The 18,240-nt window shown below is 57.4% G+C and overlaps 6 protein-coding genes across 6 annotated transcripts; 2 read left to right on the top strand and 4 right to left on the bottom strand.

Annotated features, from left to right (window-relative positions):
- Window positions 1-363: 363 nt before the first annotated feature.
- P884DRAFT_25241 (uncharacterized protein) lies at window positions 364-2,517 on the bottom strand. The gene is made up of 3 exons (XM_069440729.1): window positions 2,229-2,517; window positions 940-2,171; window positions 364-822 (listed from the first exon to the last, which is right to left on the bottom strand). Exons 1-3 carry the CDS (start codon window positions 2,424-2,426, stop codon window positions 675-677), a joined length of 1,578 nt encoding a protein of 525 aa, XP_069297339.1. The 5' UTR covers window positions 2,427-2,517; the 3' UTR covers window positions 364-674.
- Window positions 2,333-2,869, bottom strand: P884DRAFT_260019 (uncharacterized protein). Its single transcript, XM_069441397.1, has one exon. It carries the CDS (start codon window positions 2,792-2,794, stop codon window positions 2,423-2,425), a length of 372 nt encoding a protein of 123 aa, XP_069297340.1. The 5' UTR covers window positions 2,795-2,869; the 3' UTR covers window positions 2,333-2,422.
- Window positions 2,870-3,028: 159 nt separating this feature from the next.
- P884DRAFT_200972 (uncharacterized protein) lies at window positions 3,029-3,702 on the bottom strand (the record flags this gene model as incomplete). Its single annotated transcript, XM_069438329.1, has 2 exons — window positions 3,029-3,361; window positions 3,484-3,702. 2 exons carry the CDS (start codon window positions 3,700-3,702, stop codon window positions 3,029-3,031), a joined length of 552 nt encoding a protein of 183 aa, XP_069297341.1.
- Window positions 3,703-8,904: 5,202 nt separating this feature from the next.
- P884DRAFT_25256 (fungal-specific transcription factor domain-containing protein) lies at window positions 8,905-12,367 on the top strand. The gene is made up of 3 exons (XM_069440734.1): window positions 8,905-9,389; window positions 9,443-10,315; window positions 10,368-12,367. The coding sequence occupies exons 1-3, from the start codon at window positions 9,043-9,045 to the stop codon at window positions 12,280-12,282; spliced, it is 3,135 nt and encodes a 1,044-aa protein (XP_069297342.1). The 5' UTR covers window positions 8,905-9,042; the 3' UTR covers window positions 12,283-12,367.
- A 924-nt stretch (window positions 12,368-13,291) lies between these two features.
- P884DRAFT_244128 (uncharacterized protein) lies at window positions 13,292-16,173 on the top strand. The gene is made up of 5 exons (XM_069440356.1): window positions 13,292-13,746; window positions 13,848-14,922; window positions 15,095-15,473; window positions 15,558-15,667; window positions 15,733-16,173. The coding sequence occupies exons 1-5, from the start codon at window positions 13,585-13,587 to the stop codon at window positions 16,107-16,109; spliced, it is 2,103 nt and encodes a 700-aa protein (XP_069297343.1). The 5' UTR covers window positions 13,292-13,584; the 3' UTR covers window positions 16,110-16,173.
- Window positions 16,174-16,175: 2 nt separating this feature from the next.
- On the bottom strand, window positions 16,176-17,715 carry P884DRAFT_244131 (HotDog domain-containing protein). The gene is made up of 4 exons (XM_069440357.1): window positions 17,388-17,715; window positions 17,144-17,267; window positions 16,901-16,976; window positions 16,176-16,699 (listed from the first exon to the last, which is right to left on the bottom strand). The coding sequence occupies exons 1-4, from the start codon at window positions 17,517-17,519 to the stop codon at window positions 16,489-16,491; spliced, it is 543 nt and encodes a 180-aa protein (XP_069297344.1). The 5' UTR covers window positions 17,520-17,715; the 3' UTR covers window positions 16,176-16,488.
- Window positions 17,716-18,240: the final 525 nt, after the last annotated feature.

Raw genomic sequence — 18,240 nt, forward strand, 5'->3', positions numbered from 1 at the left:
CATTGCGCGTGGTGTTTGCTTGCTCTTCAGACAGACACATGATAGCGCGGTAACTTGCAGACCCCGGTGTAGGGTCAATGCAGCAAACTCGGAAATAATGATAGGGGTTGACTGAGTTGTGGGAGAGAAGAGAAGGTGTATATTTTGGCCTGAGCGGTCTTGATTCGGAGTCCCAAGAGTTATTCTACACCCGTCTTGTTAACTACATACAGTACACACACATCCCACGCTTCTCTAAAACCGAGTATATATCAGTACATGACCCGTGTAACCAAGAAACACGCCCTCCTTTCAAACACCGCCTGATGCATTCAAAGCATAGAATGATGGAACCGAATCCTGCCCCTTGTAATGGTGGGAGTGGTAGCCTTATCTAGGTCGTACGTATCTGCTTGCACAAATTAGGGAGTACCTCGTTTTGACTCGGCCTCGCTTGGCCTTTCAGGTGATGATGAGGTCGCGAAGTATGGTGTGGAGATGGGAGGGGAAAAGAGTACTTGTACATGGACCGTTTTGATGCCAGTTACACATATTCGGCGTCGCCTCGTCGCCGCCGCCGTCCTTATCTTCCTCTTCTCAATCGACAATTCGCCTTATTGTCTCACTGATGAGACAGACGCCCGAGGGGGGTTTGGGAAGGTGGGAGGAAGGGAGGTGGGGGGCCCCCGCTTGGATCATTTCTTGGCCTCGCCGTCGTCGGGCTTTTTGGTGGTGCCGTCTTCGGGATTTTGCTGGTGGGCCGGGTGGTTCGTGAGGTTGTGCCAGAGGGACTTGAGGAAGCCCTCGTTCTTGTGCGCGTCGGGATCATTGTCGTCGTGCGACCTAGTACGGCGGAGGCACTGGCGTTAGAGACGCGCCTTTTGGTTGTGCGGAAGCGGGCGAGGGACAGACCGGGATTGTTTTCAGAAGGGGGGGGGGGGGAGAGAGGGGAGATCTCACTTCTTATGCAGGTTCATGATCCGCTTCGCGGACTTGTCGCCCATCTCGTCCGCGAGCATCTCGACGAGAGCCCGCTGGTTGGACGTGAGATATTTGGGCATCGCGACGCGGAACTCGACCTTGAGATCGCCCATCCGCCCGCGCCGGCCGTTGAGCTTGGGCATGCCCTTGCCGGCGAGCGTCAGCTTGTCGCCCGTGTTGGTGCCCGTGCTGACGCGGACCCTGGCGTCGCCGTCGAGCGTCGGGATGGTCACCTCGCCGCCGAGGACGGCCGTCGTGAACGGGATGGTGGCAGTGTACAGGATATCGGAACCCTGGCGGGTGAACTGAGGGTCGCGCGCGACCTTGACGAAGACATAGAGGTCACCGTTGGTGGCGCGCACGTTCTCGCTGGCGGCCCGGCCTGTGGGCGGTGCGTCGCCTGCCCCGTTGACGCGCAGCCGCATGCCGTCCTCGATACCGGCCGGAATGTCAACCGTGATCGTCTTGCGCTCGCGAACCACGCCGTCGCCCTGGCAGGATCGGCACTCGGAGCCACGCGGGATCGAGGAGCCGCTGCCGCCGCAGGCCGAGCACGTGCTGGCCATCTGGAAGCCGCCGGATACGAAGTGCACGCGAGTGCCTGTCCCGTTACACGCCCCGCACTGGGACCGCTTGGTGCCCTGCTTCAAGCCACTGCCGGAGCACGTCCTGCACGTCACGAGCGGCAGCGTGGTGATGGTTTTGCTCGTACCCTTGGCCGCCTCCATGAACGACACCGTCACCTGCACCTCTACGTCCTCGCCCTCCATGATTTCAGTCTGGAACGGCCCGCCGCCGCGGCCGGCGCGTCCGCCAAACGGATGCGCGCCGCCAGTGAATGCCGAGAAGATGTCGTCGAAGTTGATGTTGGCACCGAAGCCGCCCGAGCCGCCGAACCCGCTGAAGGGGTGTCCGCCTCCGAAGGGACTCCCGCCCCCCGGGCTGGGGCCGCTACTGGGACCGAACCCGGCGGCACCAAATTGATCAAACTGTTCCCTCTTCTTCGGGTCGGACAGGATCTCGTAGGCGGACTGGATCTCGGCGAACTTGTCCTTGGCGGTTGGGTCCTTGTTCGTGTCTGGGTGGTACTTCTTCGCCAGGCCATAGTAGGCCTTCTTGATCTCGGCGGCCGATGCGTTTTTGCTGACGCCCAGGACGCCGTACGGGTCGCGCGGTGTAGCGAGCAGGGGCCGCGTCGTGTGGAAGGAGGCCTGCTGTCCGGTGTGAGCAGCTGCGGGAGAGGCGGGAGCTGGGCTCGGGGGACCGACCCTAGGGCAAGAGATTGGCGACTGAGGCCTCGATTTCGGCGATGGCCTGGAAGAGGCTCTCGACACGACGGAGTAGGCGACGGTAGGCGCGGATGCGGACCGGCGGGCGAACGGTCTCAGTCGCTGGCGACGACATATTTGCGTGGGCGAGAGGTGCCGGACCGGGAGGCCCGCCCTAGGAAGGATGCTCGTGCTCATCTCGTCCAGCTGATGCGATTATCTATGATGGGCATGCCCCGCGACAACTCCCAGCGTGTGTCGCTGTTCTTGTCGCAAACCTGCAAATAAAACTTTTTTGCCTTGTTCTCGTCCTTAACGTTTTTTTGGGTCGACCTTTTCGGGATTGAAGATAATGTCGAATCTTGGCACCAAATGCACGGATGCAGCCCCACAATACTCAGAACCTTCCAGTCAGCCAGTGCCGCTTTGTGGCCCACTTCCACTTGAGCAATCCCAGATTCCTGAATCGAGGAGATCGCTGTAACGAAGCCCAGGCAGAGTGCCACGCGATTCGCGATAACGCGCGATCCTCCCCAATGGCGGGCCGCATTTCCCAGATTGCCCATGGAGGCACCGCAAATTGTCGGATACTTAGCTCGCCCGTCGACCAGCGAGTAGTCCACAAACAACGACCCCTAGGTTGACAGACGAACGGCCGCGGGAGCTGACATCGCAGGGACACTTCTAGCGAGCGAGCGAGCGAGCGAGGTATTTGGACACACAATTTGCGGCCCATTGGGAGGACACATTCTATAGACAGTAAAAGAGATTGATTGGACATGCGCGTATTCTGATTTGAATTATCGCTCGCCTTCAAGCTGTATATACTCGCGCCTTGGTGGCTTTCCCTTTTTCACTCCTTGGCTCCGCACCTTGTGAAGGAAGTCGACGATGATATCGTTCTCCTGGATGCCCAAGCCGTTGAAGTGCTTTCGCACTACATTGGTCAACTGATCCTTGGTTTGTCTTCGGAGTTCTTTGCGTCGCGCGATCGTGGGGGAGTAGAGCCCAATGCTACCCGGTTGAGTCAGCACCCATTCGTGGTGATCGCTGACGAAGGCGGTCGGCGTCCTGAGGCGGTAGGCTCGGCGGTAGGCATGGAGGACGTCCCTGTCAAAAGCGGGCCATTGTAGCTGTTCGAGGTAGAGAAACGGACGTTAGGAACCGAGACTGCATCACGAAGAAGAGCAACGAGACGCGGGCGGCAGCCAACGGAAGAGGAAGGGCGGGGGAGAGAGGGTTGGGGGTAACGTACTCCTGGAGTGCTGGCCTCCTGTGTGTTGGCTGTCGAATCCGGCGCGGCAGCAGCGGTGGTTGTGGCATTTGCGTTTGTCACCTCGCGCAGGTTGGAGCCCGCGCTGCTTGCAACTCTCCGCATCTTGGTTCCGCCGCCGCTTCCGTTCTTATCCTTGGTGGATTGGGTGTCGGTCTTGGAGTCATCCTGACCGCCTCGGGCGGCTTTCGATGGTGGCATGGCGACCAAAGCGGTTCTGCGCAAAAAAAAACAAACTATACTGCGTGCAGAGTGGAGCGTAGAGGGAGGTGCTGCTGCTGGCGTGTTGTTGCTCGAGACTCGATTTCGTCACATCCTATGGAACAAGGGCCGGAGAACTGGCGCGCCGATGTGTTGTTGGGGCGGGCATTGTGCGAGAGGGGTCCCTTCGACGAAGACGGAAAGAGATTGCAGCCCTGCGTTGCAAGGCGTGGGCTCCCCCGGGCTCTGACGACACGGGGGACTTTGGTGCGCCCTGGTTCCTGGTAAGCGGGCTCTGTGGCTGGGGATGCGGCTGTCGGCGTTTCGGCGCCACAAGCCCCCGGTGCTTGGATTGCGGGTTGCCTTCTGCGCCATCATTCGCCTGCCGTCAAAGCTTGCGCCATGCTGCTCAGAGAGACCATCGGAGGGCTCGGCATCGCAAGCGATTCGAAAGCGTCAACTGTCACGAGTACGGGAAACGAGAGAAACGGAGGGAAAAAGAGAAAGAAAAAGGAAAAGAAAAGAAAGCACCACATGTTCCAAGTTCATTTTGCCCTCTTCCCCCTAAGAAGTCAATGAAAGAAAATAATGATGGCGGAGCATTGAACTGCCGGAGCAATCGTTTTGCGGCATCCGATGGGAATGTAGTTAATGGAAAGCGCCGGTCAATTGAAGTCGTTTCCATTGTAGCTTCGATTAGTTCCGAGTTATCGGAACCTCGCCCTCCTCGACAAGTGTACACTACTTTACCCGCCACTTGTAATCCGTTCACTAGGGCGGCTGTTCAGACACAGTGGATGTGGCAGCGGCATTTGGAACTGTCGGTAACTACTTCGGAACATGACTGGGGTAGTCGACCACACTACGGACCCATACACTACACTAGTGTGTTCCGTACTGCGTATGGGGCACGAGACCAGCCCTGCCGGGGTGCTGTGGGAGTGCACGTACTGTACATATGCAGAACGGTATGTAAGGTACGTAGCTTAGGCAAATACAGTACATACATACACTATACACTGCTGCGTAATCCATACTTCCAACGCAACGGTCTGCTGCGGAATCGCATAACTACTGTGTACTGCGTAGTGAGCGTATGGGCGTTTTTCTTTTTTTGCAGCGCGGGGGCGCCAAACCCCCGTCGCCTGGCGCAGAATGCCTCACCTTTTCGGTCGACTCGCAGCTGGCGGGCTGCCACTAAAATGACGGTGGCGCACCATTTCGCCGCATCTAGAAAACACTCAAGATCGAACAACGGAGGTGGCTGGCTGGCTGAAAGACTCCCACTGCACGCTACCCTGCAGGAGTTGGATGGCATTTCAATTTTTCTTGGCGCCACTCCGGGGCACTCTATAGTTACGGTGTACTCGAACATCTGCACAGATCGGATGAGGCTGGAGACAAGACCCCTCGTTAACACCCCACGCCGTACACTACCCACGCCAAACGGCGGTCCAAAAGCTCCGCGTCGATCTCCCACGCAAACCCCACGCAAACTAGCGACCTTCGCCAGGACAACCCGAAGCTCACGCTAGGCAGAAATCCGCATACAGAGTCGAGCACGCAACTAGACTGCCTGGGTGCCTGTTAGCTATGTACTGTCCACACGTCTATCCGTTTTGCTCTTGACCTATTGAGCAAACCTTGAAGTGGGTAACTCTACAAGTAAGACAGGCACGAGGATCCTTCCCACACTTGACCAGTCCAGTGGCGGTCGTGTTGTCTACCAAGTCCTCGCGTCTGTCCCAGCAAATCAACCAACCAAGAACAGCCCGAGAGAATGGGCGGCCCTTTTTGCTTTTTTTCAATTTTTTTTTCTCCGACCATCATCTCGGTGGGTGTGGGAGCTCGGGGTTACATCCCACCGGGGGGTTAATGGTCCTGCTGGCAATCGACCTGCAGCAGTTTCCAGGCTAGTTTCGTGTTAATGTTAATTGGGAACTTGTTGCTGATCGAACTTGGATATGACTTGTCCGCTTGGGAGGTCTCGGACAGATCGCCGAACCTCTGTGCATACGACCCACGGATTATACAGGCAGCATGTACTGTATAGTAATCCGTACATACGTTACATGCCTTACCATGCCTACCTAGTTACCGACCGACACTTGGGCTAACCGCCTTGGACTTCGGTCTCTGAGCTGCGGAAGTACCTCCGTTAACACTGGTGTATCGTCGCCTGGCAGGTTCCGAAGAGACGCGCTTTCACAAAGACGAGCATTAAGCCCCAACGATTCCGATCTGAACCCGAGCCGAAATTCGATTCGGCTTAGCCGATTGGGCAGCAAGGGCAGCAATGCTATTGTGAGACTGGCAAGGCCATCATACCACACTGATACCACACTGGTTTTGATGAGGCTTTCGCTTTCCACAATCATGAGCAGAAGAAAGATGGTGGAGTGGGCTTCCAATCACAAGACTTGCTCCCCCAAACCCCACATCGTTTCTCAGCGAACCGCTGCCACATGCAGGGAAATCCATGCAATGCATCGGCCAAAGGAGTGGTACCCACGCCGCGCGCTCGCCCTGTGGTCGATCGGGGGGCTCGACTGACGAGCGCTCCAAACGCCACAGACGAGCGTGTCCAGGCCAAACACCATACAACAACCACCGCACCGTCCTTAACTCCGGTTCGCGCACATGTGCAAAATGTCTGCGCACTAGTCGACCCTAGTGAGCAGACAAGGAGGGCACGAGGGGGTTGCAGAAGCGGGGTCAGCCGACTCGCCGAGATGGAAATGGGGGAATAACTAGTTAGAGTGCGATGCGATTTGCGACATCAGGAGAGGCAAAGACGGTGGGCTAAAGCTAGTTTTAGTCAGCAGAAGCATTTACTCACAAGAGGGACACGACCGAGACGGCCGTCATAGTACTTGTGTACGGCGTAGTATACATGATGTGCGGACCAAGTGCAAAGCCTCAAACCAGATAGGAAGGCAGAAGGCGAATCGTGTTCTGCCTCTCGCGTCGCTGGCCTGGGATGTCCGTCACGCTGGGCCCGGGCGTCTCGAGGCCAAGCCGCGCCACATACTCAATGCGGGCCAAGAATGCGGAACTAACTAACGGGGATCCCTTCAACGCTGCGCAAGAATGTGGAGTGCAGTCAACGTAACCGGAGGGGAATGGCGTCTATCGTATCCCATGTGTCGGGAAGTCCGCGTACCCCGCGACCGCCGACAAACGCCAAAGGCTCGAGGTGGTTGAGTGGACGGGCATGTCGATTCGTCGACAGTTTCCGGCTTTTCGGATTGAAGACAAGACGAGACGGGAAGAGTCTACACTACGTCGTAGAGACGCGCAAGGGCCGTCTGTTAGTTGAGAAACCCCGCTCCCGGAGCCTGGCTGCAAACACGTAACTACATAACGTTACTCCATATCTTCCGCATCTCTACTATGGTAAGGATCGGTCCAACAGGCCCCAGCGAATGTTAAAGGGCACGGGGGCGCATCCTGACACACCTCGATTTTCGATATATGTACTTGTAGGCACACGTAATCCATACTAGACTTGGACTGTACATTAGTGTATGCAATAACTAGCTGAGAGCAGCGACAGCTGGCAGGACAGGCGCATGGGTTGGGGCAACGGGCAACCCGCGCCCCTGGTCCTGAACTTGCCTCAATTCGGCCACGGCAGCACAACGTCACAACACCAATTCTGGGGTCGGTTAGCAAGAAATCAAGACCCCCCCACACCCGGCGCACACCTCTTCGACTGGCTCCCTAAGGATACCCGTTTCTGATCAAGGTCGGACAGGGTGACAGCGCCGACGACCCAAAGTCGCGTGAAGCTCTTCCATCCGCTGACAAAGGCTGTTCTGTACAGTACGTACGCCCACCGGCTCGCCAATCGCCCGGCTTCCAGCACGCATTTGATCTCTAAAAGCGCCCCTCCCTTCCCGAAGAGACGGTAGCTCCGAGTCCGGTGCGAATTGCCAACAGGTATGCGAAAGCGCTTTTTTTTCCCCTCCACAGTCCTTCCTCATGCCATTGTGGGGCCATATTGATTTCTTTTTCTGCCCCTTCTCTGCATTGTCACAGCCGTTCCTGTCCGGATCCGAAGGTCTGAGAAATGCTATTGTACCCCGGATTAACTAAAGTCTCGGAGCGGCCCGTCTTCAATGGTTTGATCTGGACAGTGCGCGATGTTGTCTGTGCAGCACCTGGGGCACCTCGGTCCAAGTTGAGAACAGAGTCTGGTCTGGGCACGGCGTTTGTCGGAATGGAACCTCGCGCGCCCTTCCAGACAGCCCCCTGCAACAAGTTTTTCTCAAAACGACGATGAGGGTTGGCAAGTGGCAACGGGGATGCTCGGGACCGGCCGTTCAAAAGTGTACTCTGCTCGCCTGGTCGCTTGCTGTTGCCTGCCTGCTTGCCGACCCTGCGACAGCGTGGAAGGACCCCTTCCCGTCCGGCGGTCCCTTCCACACGGGTCTGGAGAGACGGGAGGCAGGAACAGGCCAGAAATTTTACTATGTATTCCGCTTCCCCATTGCGGTTCATCTGAGAGCCCCACCCGAGCGCTTGGTCCACCAGCTTGCGTGCAGCCCGAGTCTCTTGGCACACCCCCTTCCCCCCAGTCCAATCCCCCACCGGCGACCACCGCGCCGTACCCCGGCCTGGCCCTGCTCTCTTCACCCCGCTCGGTTGTCCAGGCCCTTTCCAGTCCAATGCGCGCCGGGCTATTAGCGAACCGCTTTTCCGTTCATTTTCCCGCGAGGAGTCGCACTCGCGTCGGTTTCCCGTTCCCTCTGCTAACTTTTCCCCAGACCACGGACTGAAATAGATCAAGGCGATTTGACTGGCCTTCGACGAGGCAATTTTTGCGAACCGATCGACTGCTCCCCGCAAGCTCTCAGGAGGCGCCAGGATTCCCGGACTGACCCTTGGCTGCGGCCATTTTCCGGCCGGCTTTGCAAGAGCTTCGTACTCGGCTCTACACCACGCTGGCCATGATACTGTGAACCTATCCGGAGTTTCCTTTTCTTTTTTTTTTGGTCTGGCGAGGTTGCGAACGATTCCGGCAATCAGACAGGATCTATTCCCGTCTGAACCGTCAGGCATCGGTCACTTCCTGGTTGAGATCCAAGCGCTCATTTTCAACCTACCAACATCTGAGCGCCGGACATCGGGACCCCCCCCCCGGAAATAGAACCTCTTTCCTTTATTCCGCCATTCACCCCGTCTCGACTTTGCTCACTGCTGGTATCGGAGAATTCTAGGTGCAAACACCTAGCGTAACCTTGGGTCCTTCTAGGCGCGTCCGGCCACTGCGCGGTGCCACTTTGACTGTGCAATCAGCTATTGGCGGTGATTGCCGATGGGGTGATTAGTGGGAGCATGGCTTCGGTTCTCGCTTCTCAACCGAGTGAAATTACAGCCTCGGGACCATCTTCTCGATCTGCCCAAGCCATGCAGCAGCCGGCAGGGCCTCGGTCCCCCGATGATACCAAGCATGAACCTGAGCACGAGCGGGGTCGTCGCCCGCGCAGCTCATCCGACGACAAGGACGTAGAGGGGCTTGATCTGGACGATGCCGATGATAAAGACGGCGGTGACGAGGGGCAACACTCCTCGAACTCGGATGGCCCGGCGCGCAAGCGGAGGCGGAGCCGCAAGGGGTTGGACAAGAAGTTCGAGTGCCCCGAGAAAGGTTGCGGGAAGAGCTACTCTAGGGCGGAGCATCTGTACGTCGACGCAAGCAACCGACCGTTCTTCGGAGCGCTAACACCAGTGCCAGTTACCGCCACCAGCTGAACCACAACCCGAAGCAGGTCTACAAGTGCGGCATTGGCGACTGCCAGAGAACATTTGTCCGACTTGATCTGTGCAACCGGCATAAAGATCGCCATACGGCCAAAGGCTCGGCTCTGAGCCGCAAGGATTCCATGATGAGCCAGGCATCCCCCGTCGCCGACAACAGGCCCTCGTTCCCGACGACAGGTTCTGCCTCCCCGGAAGTCAACCGGCCGGGGACCGCTTACACCAAGCCCCGCTCTCTGTCCCTCCAGTACCAATCGCCCAAGGACGCTATGGGGAGTCCGTATACACCAATGCCCAACACGCCTTCGGCCACCTACGCAAACGGGACCTCGAACGGCGTCGACTATATGCACCACGACCCGGCGTATTCGCATATGGCTCAGCGACCGACACACCATTCACCGCAGGAACGACGGCCGTCGATCCAGACTAACGTTGGCCCATATGGGGTGCTGTCGCCTATCTCCACGCAGCCGGGATATCACAACCAGTCGCGTGACACCCCTCAGTCCGCCAACGCGATGCCCTACGTTCCACCTCAAAACTTCCCCCCTTTCAGTCTTCCGCCATCGGATTTCGCGACATCCTCGGCCGGGGCGGTAGCGCGGGACGACCAACAAGCATATGCGCCGTCAACATCTGGCGAATACACAGACCAACAGCCCCAGTCGACAGGGGAGATGATGCTCCTTGACCAGATGGGCATGCAACAGACCATGCCCGTCTTTGGGAGTGATAGCATCCTCAACAAGTCGCCTTATGTCGCAATTCCCGAGGACTTCGTGGCATATCTCTTCAACACGCACGGCGAGAGTTCCCCCGTAACCGGGGTGCCGATGCAGGGATACAAGTGGGTATTGGTAAACATCTAGACGGGCGCTCCTGGGCTAACTGTCATGCAGCTACGGGGAGTTTTCGAACCAGTACAACGTGCCTTACTACAACGACCCGAACCAGCTGGGATACTTCCCTGCCGCCGCCGGGCCGCAGCAGGTCATGTCTGTGACCAACCTTCTGGACCAGAACCTGCCCGAATCCGTCATATCGGAAGAAAAGGCGACCGAGATTTATGAGTTTATCAAGGAGAGATTCCACGAGAACGACCATGCGCCGGTCGATAGGCAGCGCGAAGCGATTCTCGAGGGCGACCGCCACGACGACTCTCACATGCTGAGCCGCAAGATGATGCAGGCTTACATTGGATCATATTGGCTGCACTTTAGTGATCAGGTGCCCATTCTCCACAAGCCCACCTTTTCGCCAGACAAGACGCCGAACTTGCTGCTCATCGCCATGATGACCATTGGAGCGGCTTGCCTGGACAAGGCCCACGGCCAGAAAGTTACGAAGGCGGGCGCCCAGCTCTCCAACTTCTTGGCGTGGCATCTCCGGTGGGAGATGTTCCAGGACCCGAACTGCAGACCCCCCGCGAAGTTGTGGGTGTTCCAGACGCTATTGCTGCTCGAATTGTACGAGAAGATGTACTCGACAAGAGAATTGCACGAGCGGGCGCATATCCACCACGCGACCACGATTACCCTTATGCGCCGCGGAAGGGCACTTATCGGCAAGTCGGCCATGGACTCGCCGCCAAACGCCCGGGACGACAAGACCAACGGGTCGCGGCAATCCTCCGCCTCTGGCGTCGCGCATACCCCCGAGGAGTGGTGGCAACAATGGGTCATGAACGAGTCGACTCGGCGAGCGGCATTTGCGGCGTTTGTTATCGACTCGATCCACGCAACCATGTTTGGTCACTCGACGGTCATGGTTGCCCATGAGATGCGCCTCCCCTTACCATGCGACGACAAGATGTGGAAAGCCACCAGCGGTCCCGAGGTGGCAAGGATCGACGCCAACCTCATGTCGGTGGGCAATAAGGCCATATCGTTCCTCGAGGGGCTCAAGAGGACACTGAGCGGCCAGGAGGTGCAGACAAACGCGTTTGGGCGCACCATCCTCATGGCCGGCCTGCTGAGCGTGAGCTGGCACATGAACCAGCGAGATCTCCAGGTCAACTCGCTGGGCGGCGGCGTCTCGCAGGCCCTCGGCGGGCGCGACAAGTGGCGGGGAACGCTGACGAGGGCGTTCGACTCGTGGAAGAGCGACTTTGACAAGACGCTGCTCCGACGGGGCGACGTCTCGGCGGACCCTTACAACTACGACCCCTCCGACCGCAACGAGGCCAACGTGGTATTCGAGAGCCGTATGGTGCTGCACCACCTGGCGCACATGGCAATGCACGTCGACATTGTCGATTGCCAAATCTTTGCGCGGGCAAAGCGGCTTCTTGGCCGGGCAATCGGGCCCCAGGATCTAAACAGCGCTCAGCGGCGGATGAAAGACATCTGGGCTCCTTCGGCTAAGGCTCGCGACGCAACGTACTACGCCCTTAAGTTCCTGCAGTCGGTCTTGCTCCCAGACACGGTGAGCACGCCAGGGTCAAACGGCAGCTATGGTCGGCACGATGAACTGTACTCGGCTAGGGATGACGTGCTGCTCAACCGCCCGTGGGTGCTGTACTTTGCGGCCCTTGTGGTGTGGTGCTACGGGTACGCGCTCGAAGGCGCCAGCCCGAACCAGCCGATTCCGGCGACGCAGCAGGACAAGGTGCGGATGATGCGCGAGTACCTTCTCAAGTACGGTAGCGTGTCATCGCCCGAGGAGCTCAAATCGATGAAGGGCATCAGCCACAATACGCCCGTGCTCATGGTTCTCAAGGACACGTTTGGGGATTCGAGATGGGAGCTGCTGCACGAAGGCGCCACGCTGATGAATAACTGCATCCTTCTTAATGCAGGACAGAACGTTCCCTAAGAGTGTGTGATATGTGTCGGGAGATTTATGCAAAGGCGCGGAGGAGCAGCCATGTCAAGCAACGTTTTCTTGATTGAGCGGGTTCCGAGTACGCAGGATGAGCATATGATGGAAATGCTGGGAGGTTTTCCTGACAAAAAGATTTTGTATTCTTTGAAGAAGAAAGAGGCATGAGGGAGCGGGAGCAAACGTTCTGGTGGTGGCGGCATTTTCCTTTTTTCAAGCGGGCATGGCTTGGCCGTCTGATTCGCTTGTCCTTTTCTCATCTATACCCCCATTTCCTTTCTTTGCTGAAATTGCAATTCCTTCATCAAGGAAGGATATGATCTCTTCCGACGTAGTTTGCATGCTTGTGTGGAATGTATGAGCGCATCGGCGGTGTACTCGGTTCGCAGCATGTAATCGACGTGTAAGGTCAAGAGCGCAGAGTATCGGAATCCAGGCGGAGTGGGCCGCTTGGATGCGAAGACAGATCTCCCCGAACTCCAAACCGTGAGGTACAACCCACGTATGAAATACGTACTCCGCGTCGCAGCTTGTTCGAAGGATTAGTACTACTTACTGTACATACGTAAGGGTGTGTACCTAATGTACAGCGCCGTTTAAGGATATGTTCGTCTCTAAGGTAGAAGAGTTATACACCTCAGGTACTTACCGACTCGGTGTGGCTGGGACATGGAAAGGTCCCGAGTAGGGCGAACTATGTGGGGTTCACTCCTTGAGGGTTTTCGAAGCCCTTTGCAGCAACTCCAATGCCGCTTTCCAAAGCTTCGGACTGCTGTGGTGGGGTTAAACGCGCCCTGCAGTCCCTTGGCACCCGCGCTAATACCACAGCGATCTGCCTCTTGCTACCCATCTAGTTGTACTACCACCCTAGTTATAGTGCAGGTACGGCCTACTCCGTGCTCACAGAAGGTGACACTGCCGACAACCCACACGGCACGCTCCTCATGCAACAAGATAATCCGCCATTCAGCCTTCGGTTCCTTCCTCCTTCTCTCTCTCTCTCTTTTTTTTTCTTCCGCTCGTCTTTTCGTGGAAATTGCCACCACAAAACTGAGAATCGGACTTAACACTTCCCGATTAATCCATCCATTCATTGATTGATTGATTGACTGACTGGGGGGGTTGACGTTATCGCCGTTTTCCCCGAAGCGTGGGGTTAGTCGGCGATTTTCACACCTCATCCTCAGCCTGCCTGTGTGACTTCAGCCCGTCTCAATTGCGGGGTGAGAGTCTCACCACTATCACGACTCAACGGAGCATTCCGCGTTGACCTAACTTTGGCTCGTCCCATCAACCATGGCAACGCATCTCACGCACCTCCCGCCCGAGATCCTTCACAGCATCCTCAGCCATGTCGACCCCGAAGACCTCGCCCGGCTGCCTCTGACATGCCGCCTATTCAACAATTTCATCAAGGGCAACAATCTGCTCTGGCGCGCCATCTACACCAACTTTTTGGTATGAATCGTTCCTGTTTGCTGGCCGCGTTTTCCGCACGCATCACGGCGATTAACTTTACTAACCTAACCCCCTCCCCCCTTTTTTTCCCCTTCTTGCAGGATGAACCACCAACAAAGGATCTCGACTTTGAGCAAGAGGTCCACGATATCGTCAAGCTGAAGCGCCTCTGCTCTCCCCTCGACAGCACTCCAGACACCGAGATCCAGTCTCACCTCCCCTTTGTCCACCGCATCGTCACCCGCCTTCTCAATCATGCCATCACCGTCCCCTCCCTCACCACTAGCACTAGCAAGAGCACCAGCACTGGCACTGGTACCGGCGCTCGGGGAGACGGTGATAACAACGCCCCCCATCTCCACCAGTCGTCCTTTTCTCGCTCTTCTCGCGCCCGCACATTTCCGGTGTCCGGAAATGCCCAATTCCTAACGGACCTCTTCGACTCTTCTCGAGCGCGCCGCAACTTCCTGACCCGGTCCTTCCTCTACGAGCGGGCGCGCGCGCTGGGCGTGGCCGGGTTCGCGGACGAGCCGCACCAGCTGGACGCGTACGGCGACGTGTCCGGGTCGGAGACGGATACGGCTGCCGAGGGCGACGATGACTTGAGCGGGGGCGGCCCTCGGCCCCGGCCCCGGCGGCCCCGGCGCACGCGCACGCGATTCGGCTGGCGGAGGCCGCGCCGCCCACGCGAGGCCTACCAGCTCAGCGCCAAGCTGCACTGTCTGTACGGCTGGGGGCTGGGCATCGAGGACGGCGTGCGGCCGGGCGCGACCGAGGGCGAGGCCAGGCGCAGGGCCATGTACATTGCGCGCCAGAGGGCCGGCGTGTACGCGCTGGCGTGCGCAAAGGTGTACGACCTGCGAGAGTACACCGCCGGCAACAAGTGGGGCCCCTTCCTGGAGGAGGACGAGGAGGGCGGGGGCGGGGTGAGGGTGGATTGGGAGAAGGTCGAGGCGATCCTTGTGGTGCTGGGGGCCAACATTCGCTCCAAAGGCCTGGAGCGGTTTCCCATCTTTTGGTACTTCTGGGGGAAGCCGTTCGCCGGGAGCTGGCGCGGGAGTTACATCCCGTGGTCGAAAGATAGGGAGCAAGGGAAGGAGAGCGAGGTGAAGGAGCTGGATCAGATGGATCCCTACGGGGTTGCGGGGAGCTGGCTGAGGGTCGTCAGTTTCCTGGGTAAGTTCGCTCGTTCGTTCTCTTTCCATTTCTCCCCCTTCCCCCCCCCCCCCCAAAAAAAAAAAAAAAAAAAAAAAAAAAAAAAAAAAAAAAAAAAAAAAAAAAAAAACACAAAGAAGAAACACTTTTTTTCTCCGGCTCCTGATGAGCTGGGATGCTAATGGGTATGCAGACTTCACCGACTTCTTCCACTTCAACTTCCCCATAGGCGACCGCCTGCCGCGCGACGTGCCGCGGCCGCCCCTCGACGTCGCCCAGGCGACGCGGCTGATCCTGATGCGCATCCACGTCGCCAAAGTCCAGCCGGCCGGCCCCGGAGACCACCCGGACTACCCGGTCACGCACTTCCGCGGCTTCTCGCGCGCCCTAGACGGGGCGTGGGACGAGAACGCCGAGGCCGACATCCGCGGCACCGTGCGCGTGACACCCGAGGGCGAGGTCCGCTGGACGTCGTTCTCGGTGTTCCACGGCGAGGAGCGCTGGAAGAGCGAGGGCGTGCAGATTGGCGGGATCAGGTCGGCTAGGGGCGTGGTGGGCACCTGGTTTGACAAGTACGTTCTTTGCCATCGTTCCCCTTTTTAGCCCATGTCAGAGAAAGACGTTGTTGCTCCTAACCGCGGCCTTGTTGTTCCTAGGGATTTCAACCCCCAGGGCCCTTGCGGGCCGACGGCGTTTTGGAAGATCTCGGACCGCGAGGACACGGCCACCGGTCCCAGGGTGTTGTTGGAGGATCTCTTCCCACTCAGTACATCAGTGTGACCTCCTGTTATTTATTTCAGAGCCGGTCGGTGCTAATGACCTCGTGCGCAGTAGCCGATGACATGGAAGACGAGCTCGCCGATGACGACGAGGATTCGGGGGACGAGGTCAACCTGCAGGTGCTGGATCCGTTTGGGCCGGACTGGACAGAGTATGAGCTTGAGGATGAGCTTGCCGGACTGTACTATTTCGACGACGACGACATCTTTGACGTCGAGGATGTGGAGGCAGAGTTGGAAGGGATTGAAGGATTGCACAATGGCGATGATGATGAGGAGGAGGAGGAGGAGGAGGACGACGACGACGACGAGAACGAGAACGAGGACGAGGACGAGGATGAAGACGACGATAACGACAACAATTCTGATGACGAACACGACGATGCAGGCGAGGAAGACGGGCCAGCTGCTGACCTCACGCATGGCTAGTTGCATCGACCGGTCGGCGTGGTTTATTATTAGCACGGTTGTTTCGCAAATTCAAGCAGTGTGTGTCACTATTTCTCTGCGATGAAGAGTGGATGTCCAGCGTACCCTCCTCCAGGTAGGTAAGGTACATGTTCTAGATACTCGCTAACTCGACTTGGCCGAGACCCGAGTACGACAGGAGTAAGAGGCCTTGATGACCTCCGTCGTAGCGCCCGAGCCAAGGCCTGAATCACTCTCTATCCAATTCGAACCCGAATCGAGGAATACCTCCCCGGGAGACTAGCCGACGTTCTTACAGGTGTAAAGGACGTACAGGGCATGCACTCCCCCTCCCCCCGAGGTAATATAGAGGTGCTACTACCACCGCAGTGCCTTGATATCAGACCTTGGGCACCTCGGGATCGGTGTTGACCTTGCCATGCTCGCAGGTCGCCACCAGGGCGCCGTCGTCGGCGCGCCGCATGGTCCCGCGCAGGCTGCACAGGCGCTTGCCGATCTGGACGATCTCGCACTCGATCAGCACCTCGCTGCCGGCCGGGGCCGGGCGGAGGTAGGTGGTGTTCAGGGACCGGCTCACGCCCAGGTAGGACCTGTTTTTTTGTTTGGTTGGTTGGTTTCCCAAGCGTGTCAGCCAATGCAGTCCAGCAGACATACGATGCACATATACAATAAATGTGCATGGATATTGTGTTTGTGTGTGAATGCGTGTGTTATAAGAGGTGGAGGAGAAAGGAGATGAGAAGTGGGGAAAGGAAGAGAGAGGAAGGGGAAGAGGGAGTGGGCGTATGTACCAGTAGCCTGGGCGGGCAACGGCGGCCAGGACGGTCGAGGTGCAAAAGTCGAAGAGGCTTGCCGTGCAGCCGCCGTCTAGATGTTCAGGAGCGGAGGCGATGTCAGCCTTTCGAAGGCGGGGAAACTCAAGGGGGGGGGGGGCTGCTTGACCCGGGAGATCGCCGGAAAATAGCAGGGACGTAGAGGTCACCGGCAGCCGCTCATCACGTTTAGATGTATCAGGTACAAAGGATGAAACTTACGTAGGTTATTGAGACGGTTGCAGTGCTGCGGCTGGATGGTGAACTTGAACGTCACCGAGGGATGGGGCCCGTCAGGCTTCACGGATTGAAGGACGAGATAGGGGAAGAGAGATTTTGTCCATTCCTGTGCGGTAGGGAGGCGATGGTGGTCAATTGCGGGTGCCAAAAAAAACATAGGGAGTTCACTTAATGGGATATATATATATAAACATATATAATGAATATGTATATGAAAACCACTTGCCTGGTCGTCTGCGCGGTCGATCGTTGATGCGGATGCGAATTGCGAAATCAGGACCCGGACCCGTTCCTCGCCGGGGAGACTGAGAAAAGTCTGGGCATGTTTCTGCGGTTTGCCGGGCTGCGGTTCCGACATTGTCTGGTGCGCCCGCTCTATTATTAACGGGTTGACAGGAAACAGGGTGCCGGCGAGATAAACACAAGGGACGAGGTGGGTGCAGCTATATAGTAGTGCAGTTGTAAGTCGCCCGATGGGAATCTGTTACCTTGTAAAGTCCCCTAGTTTCGGTCAACTTTATAAGCACGAACTTGCGCAACCAAGAAGACCCGGTTCAGAAAACCGCATAAGATTACTGGTGTTTCTTGCCGTTCTTACCGTACATACCTGCCTTGAAATGCGCAGGAGTTATAGGAGGGTTCAGGCAGGAGCCTTCCCAGGTGGGGCGCACCCCCGCGTGTAGTTCGGCCCAAGCCCGGGGTAGGAAAGCACAAGGCCCACTGCACATAACGTTACCTGGAACATCGATCCGAGGCACCGTGCCTCGGCATTGGGGTCGCTGACCACCCTTGTCATCCGTTAGTTATCGATTAGCCGCAGCTCCCGCATCGCGCCTTGTGATCGCATCTTTCCATGACCTTCAGCTCTTGACACTTTTGCTACGGAAACATTTCTTGTCGGCACATTGCCAGACCAGTACTCAAGTGTGTTTCTTCTTTGACCGGTCCATGTATCCCGATCGCGAGCCGGAACTGCCAATGGATCCGTAACTACCGCCGTACGATTTGATCTGTCCGTCGGGAAGAATACACGAGACAAAAGGAAGAACGAAGAAGGGGGGAAAGAGGATAAGAGGAAC

The sequence above is a fragment of the Thermothelomyces heterothallicus genome (genome assembly GCF_042370625.1).
Source record: "Thermothelomyces heterothallicus CBS 202.75 unplaced genomic scaffold P884_scaffold_12, whole genome shotgun sequence".
Classification (NCBI taxonomy): Eukaryota; Fungi; Ascomycota; class Sordariomycetes; order Sordariales; family Chaetomiaceae; genus Thermothelomyces; species Thermothelomyces heterothallicus.

Coding starts and splice junctions, on each gene's coding strand:
- P884DRAFT_25241 (XM_069440729.1), bottom strand. CDS start 2,426: ATGAGCACGAGCATCCTTCCTAGGGCGGGCCTCCCGGTCCGGCACCTC. Junction 2,172..2,228: donor CGCCAATCTCTTGCCCTAGG/GTCGGTCCCCCG, acceptor ACCGGACAGCAG/GCCTCCTTCCACACGACGCG. Junction 823..939: donor ATCATGAACCTGCATAAGAA/GTGAGATCTCCC, acceptor CCGCCGTACTAG/GTCGCACGACGACAATGATC.
- P884DRAFT_260019 (XM_069441397.1), bottom strand. CDS start 2,794: ATGGGCAATCTGGGAAATGCGGCCCGCCATTGGGGAGGATCGCGCGTT.
- P884DRAFT_25256 (XM_069440734.1), top strand. CDS start 9,043: ATGGCTTCGGTTCTCGCTTCTCAACCGAGTGAAATTACAGCCTCGGGA. Junction 9,390..9,442: donor TACTCTAGGGCGGAGCATCT/GTACGTCGACGC, acceptor CACCAGTGCCAG/TTACCGCCACCAGCTGAACC. Junction 10,316..10,367: donor GTGCCGATGCAGGGATACAA/GTGGGTATTGGT, acceptor ACTGTCATGCAG/CTACGGGGAGTTTTCGAACC.
- P884DRAFT_244128 (XM_069440356.1), top strand. CDS start 13,585: ATGGCAACGCATCTCACGCACCTCCCGCCCGAGATCCTTCACAGCATC. Junction 14,923..15,094: donor GAGGGTCGTCAGTTTCCTGG/GTAAGTTCGCTC, acceptor ATGGGTATGCAG/ACTTCACCGACTTCTTCCAC. Junction 15,474..15,557: donor GTGGGCACCTGGTTTGACAA/GTACGTTCTTTG, acceptor TGTTGTTCCTAG/GGATTTCAACCCCCAGGGCC.
- P884DRAFT_244131 (XM_069440357.1), bottom strand. CDS start 17,519: ATGTCGGAACCGCAGCCCGGCAAACCGCAGAAACATGCCCAGACTTTT. Junction 17,268..17,387: donor TCGACCGCGCAGACGACCAG/GCAAGTGGTTTT, acceptor CCTACCGCACAG/GAATGGACAAAATCTCTCTT. Junction 16,977..17,143: donor CAACCGTCTCAATAACCTAC/GTAAGTTTCATC, acceptor CTGAACATCTAG/ACGGCGGCTGCACGGCAAGC.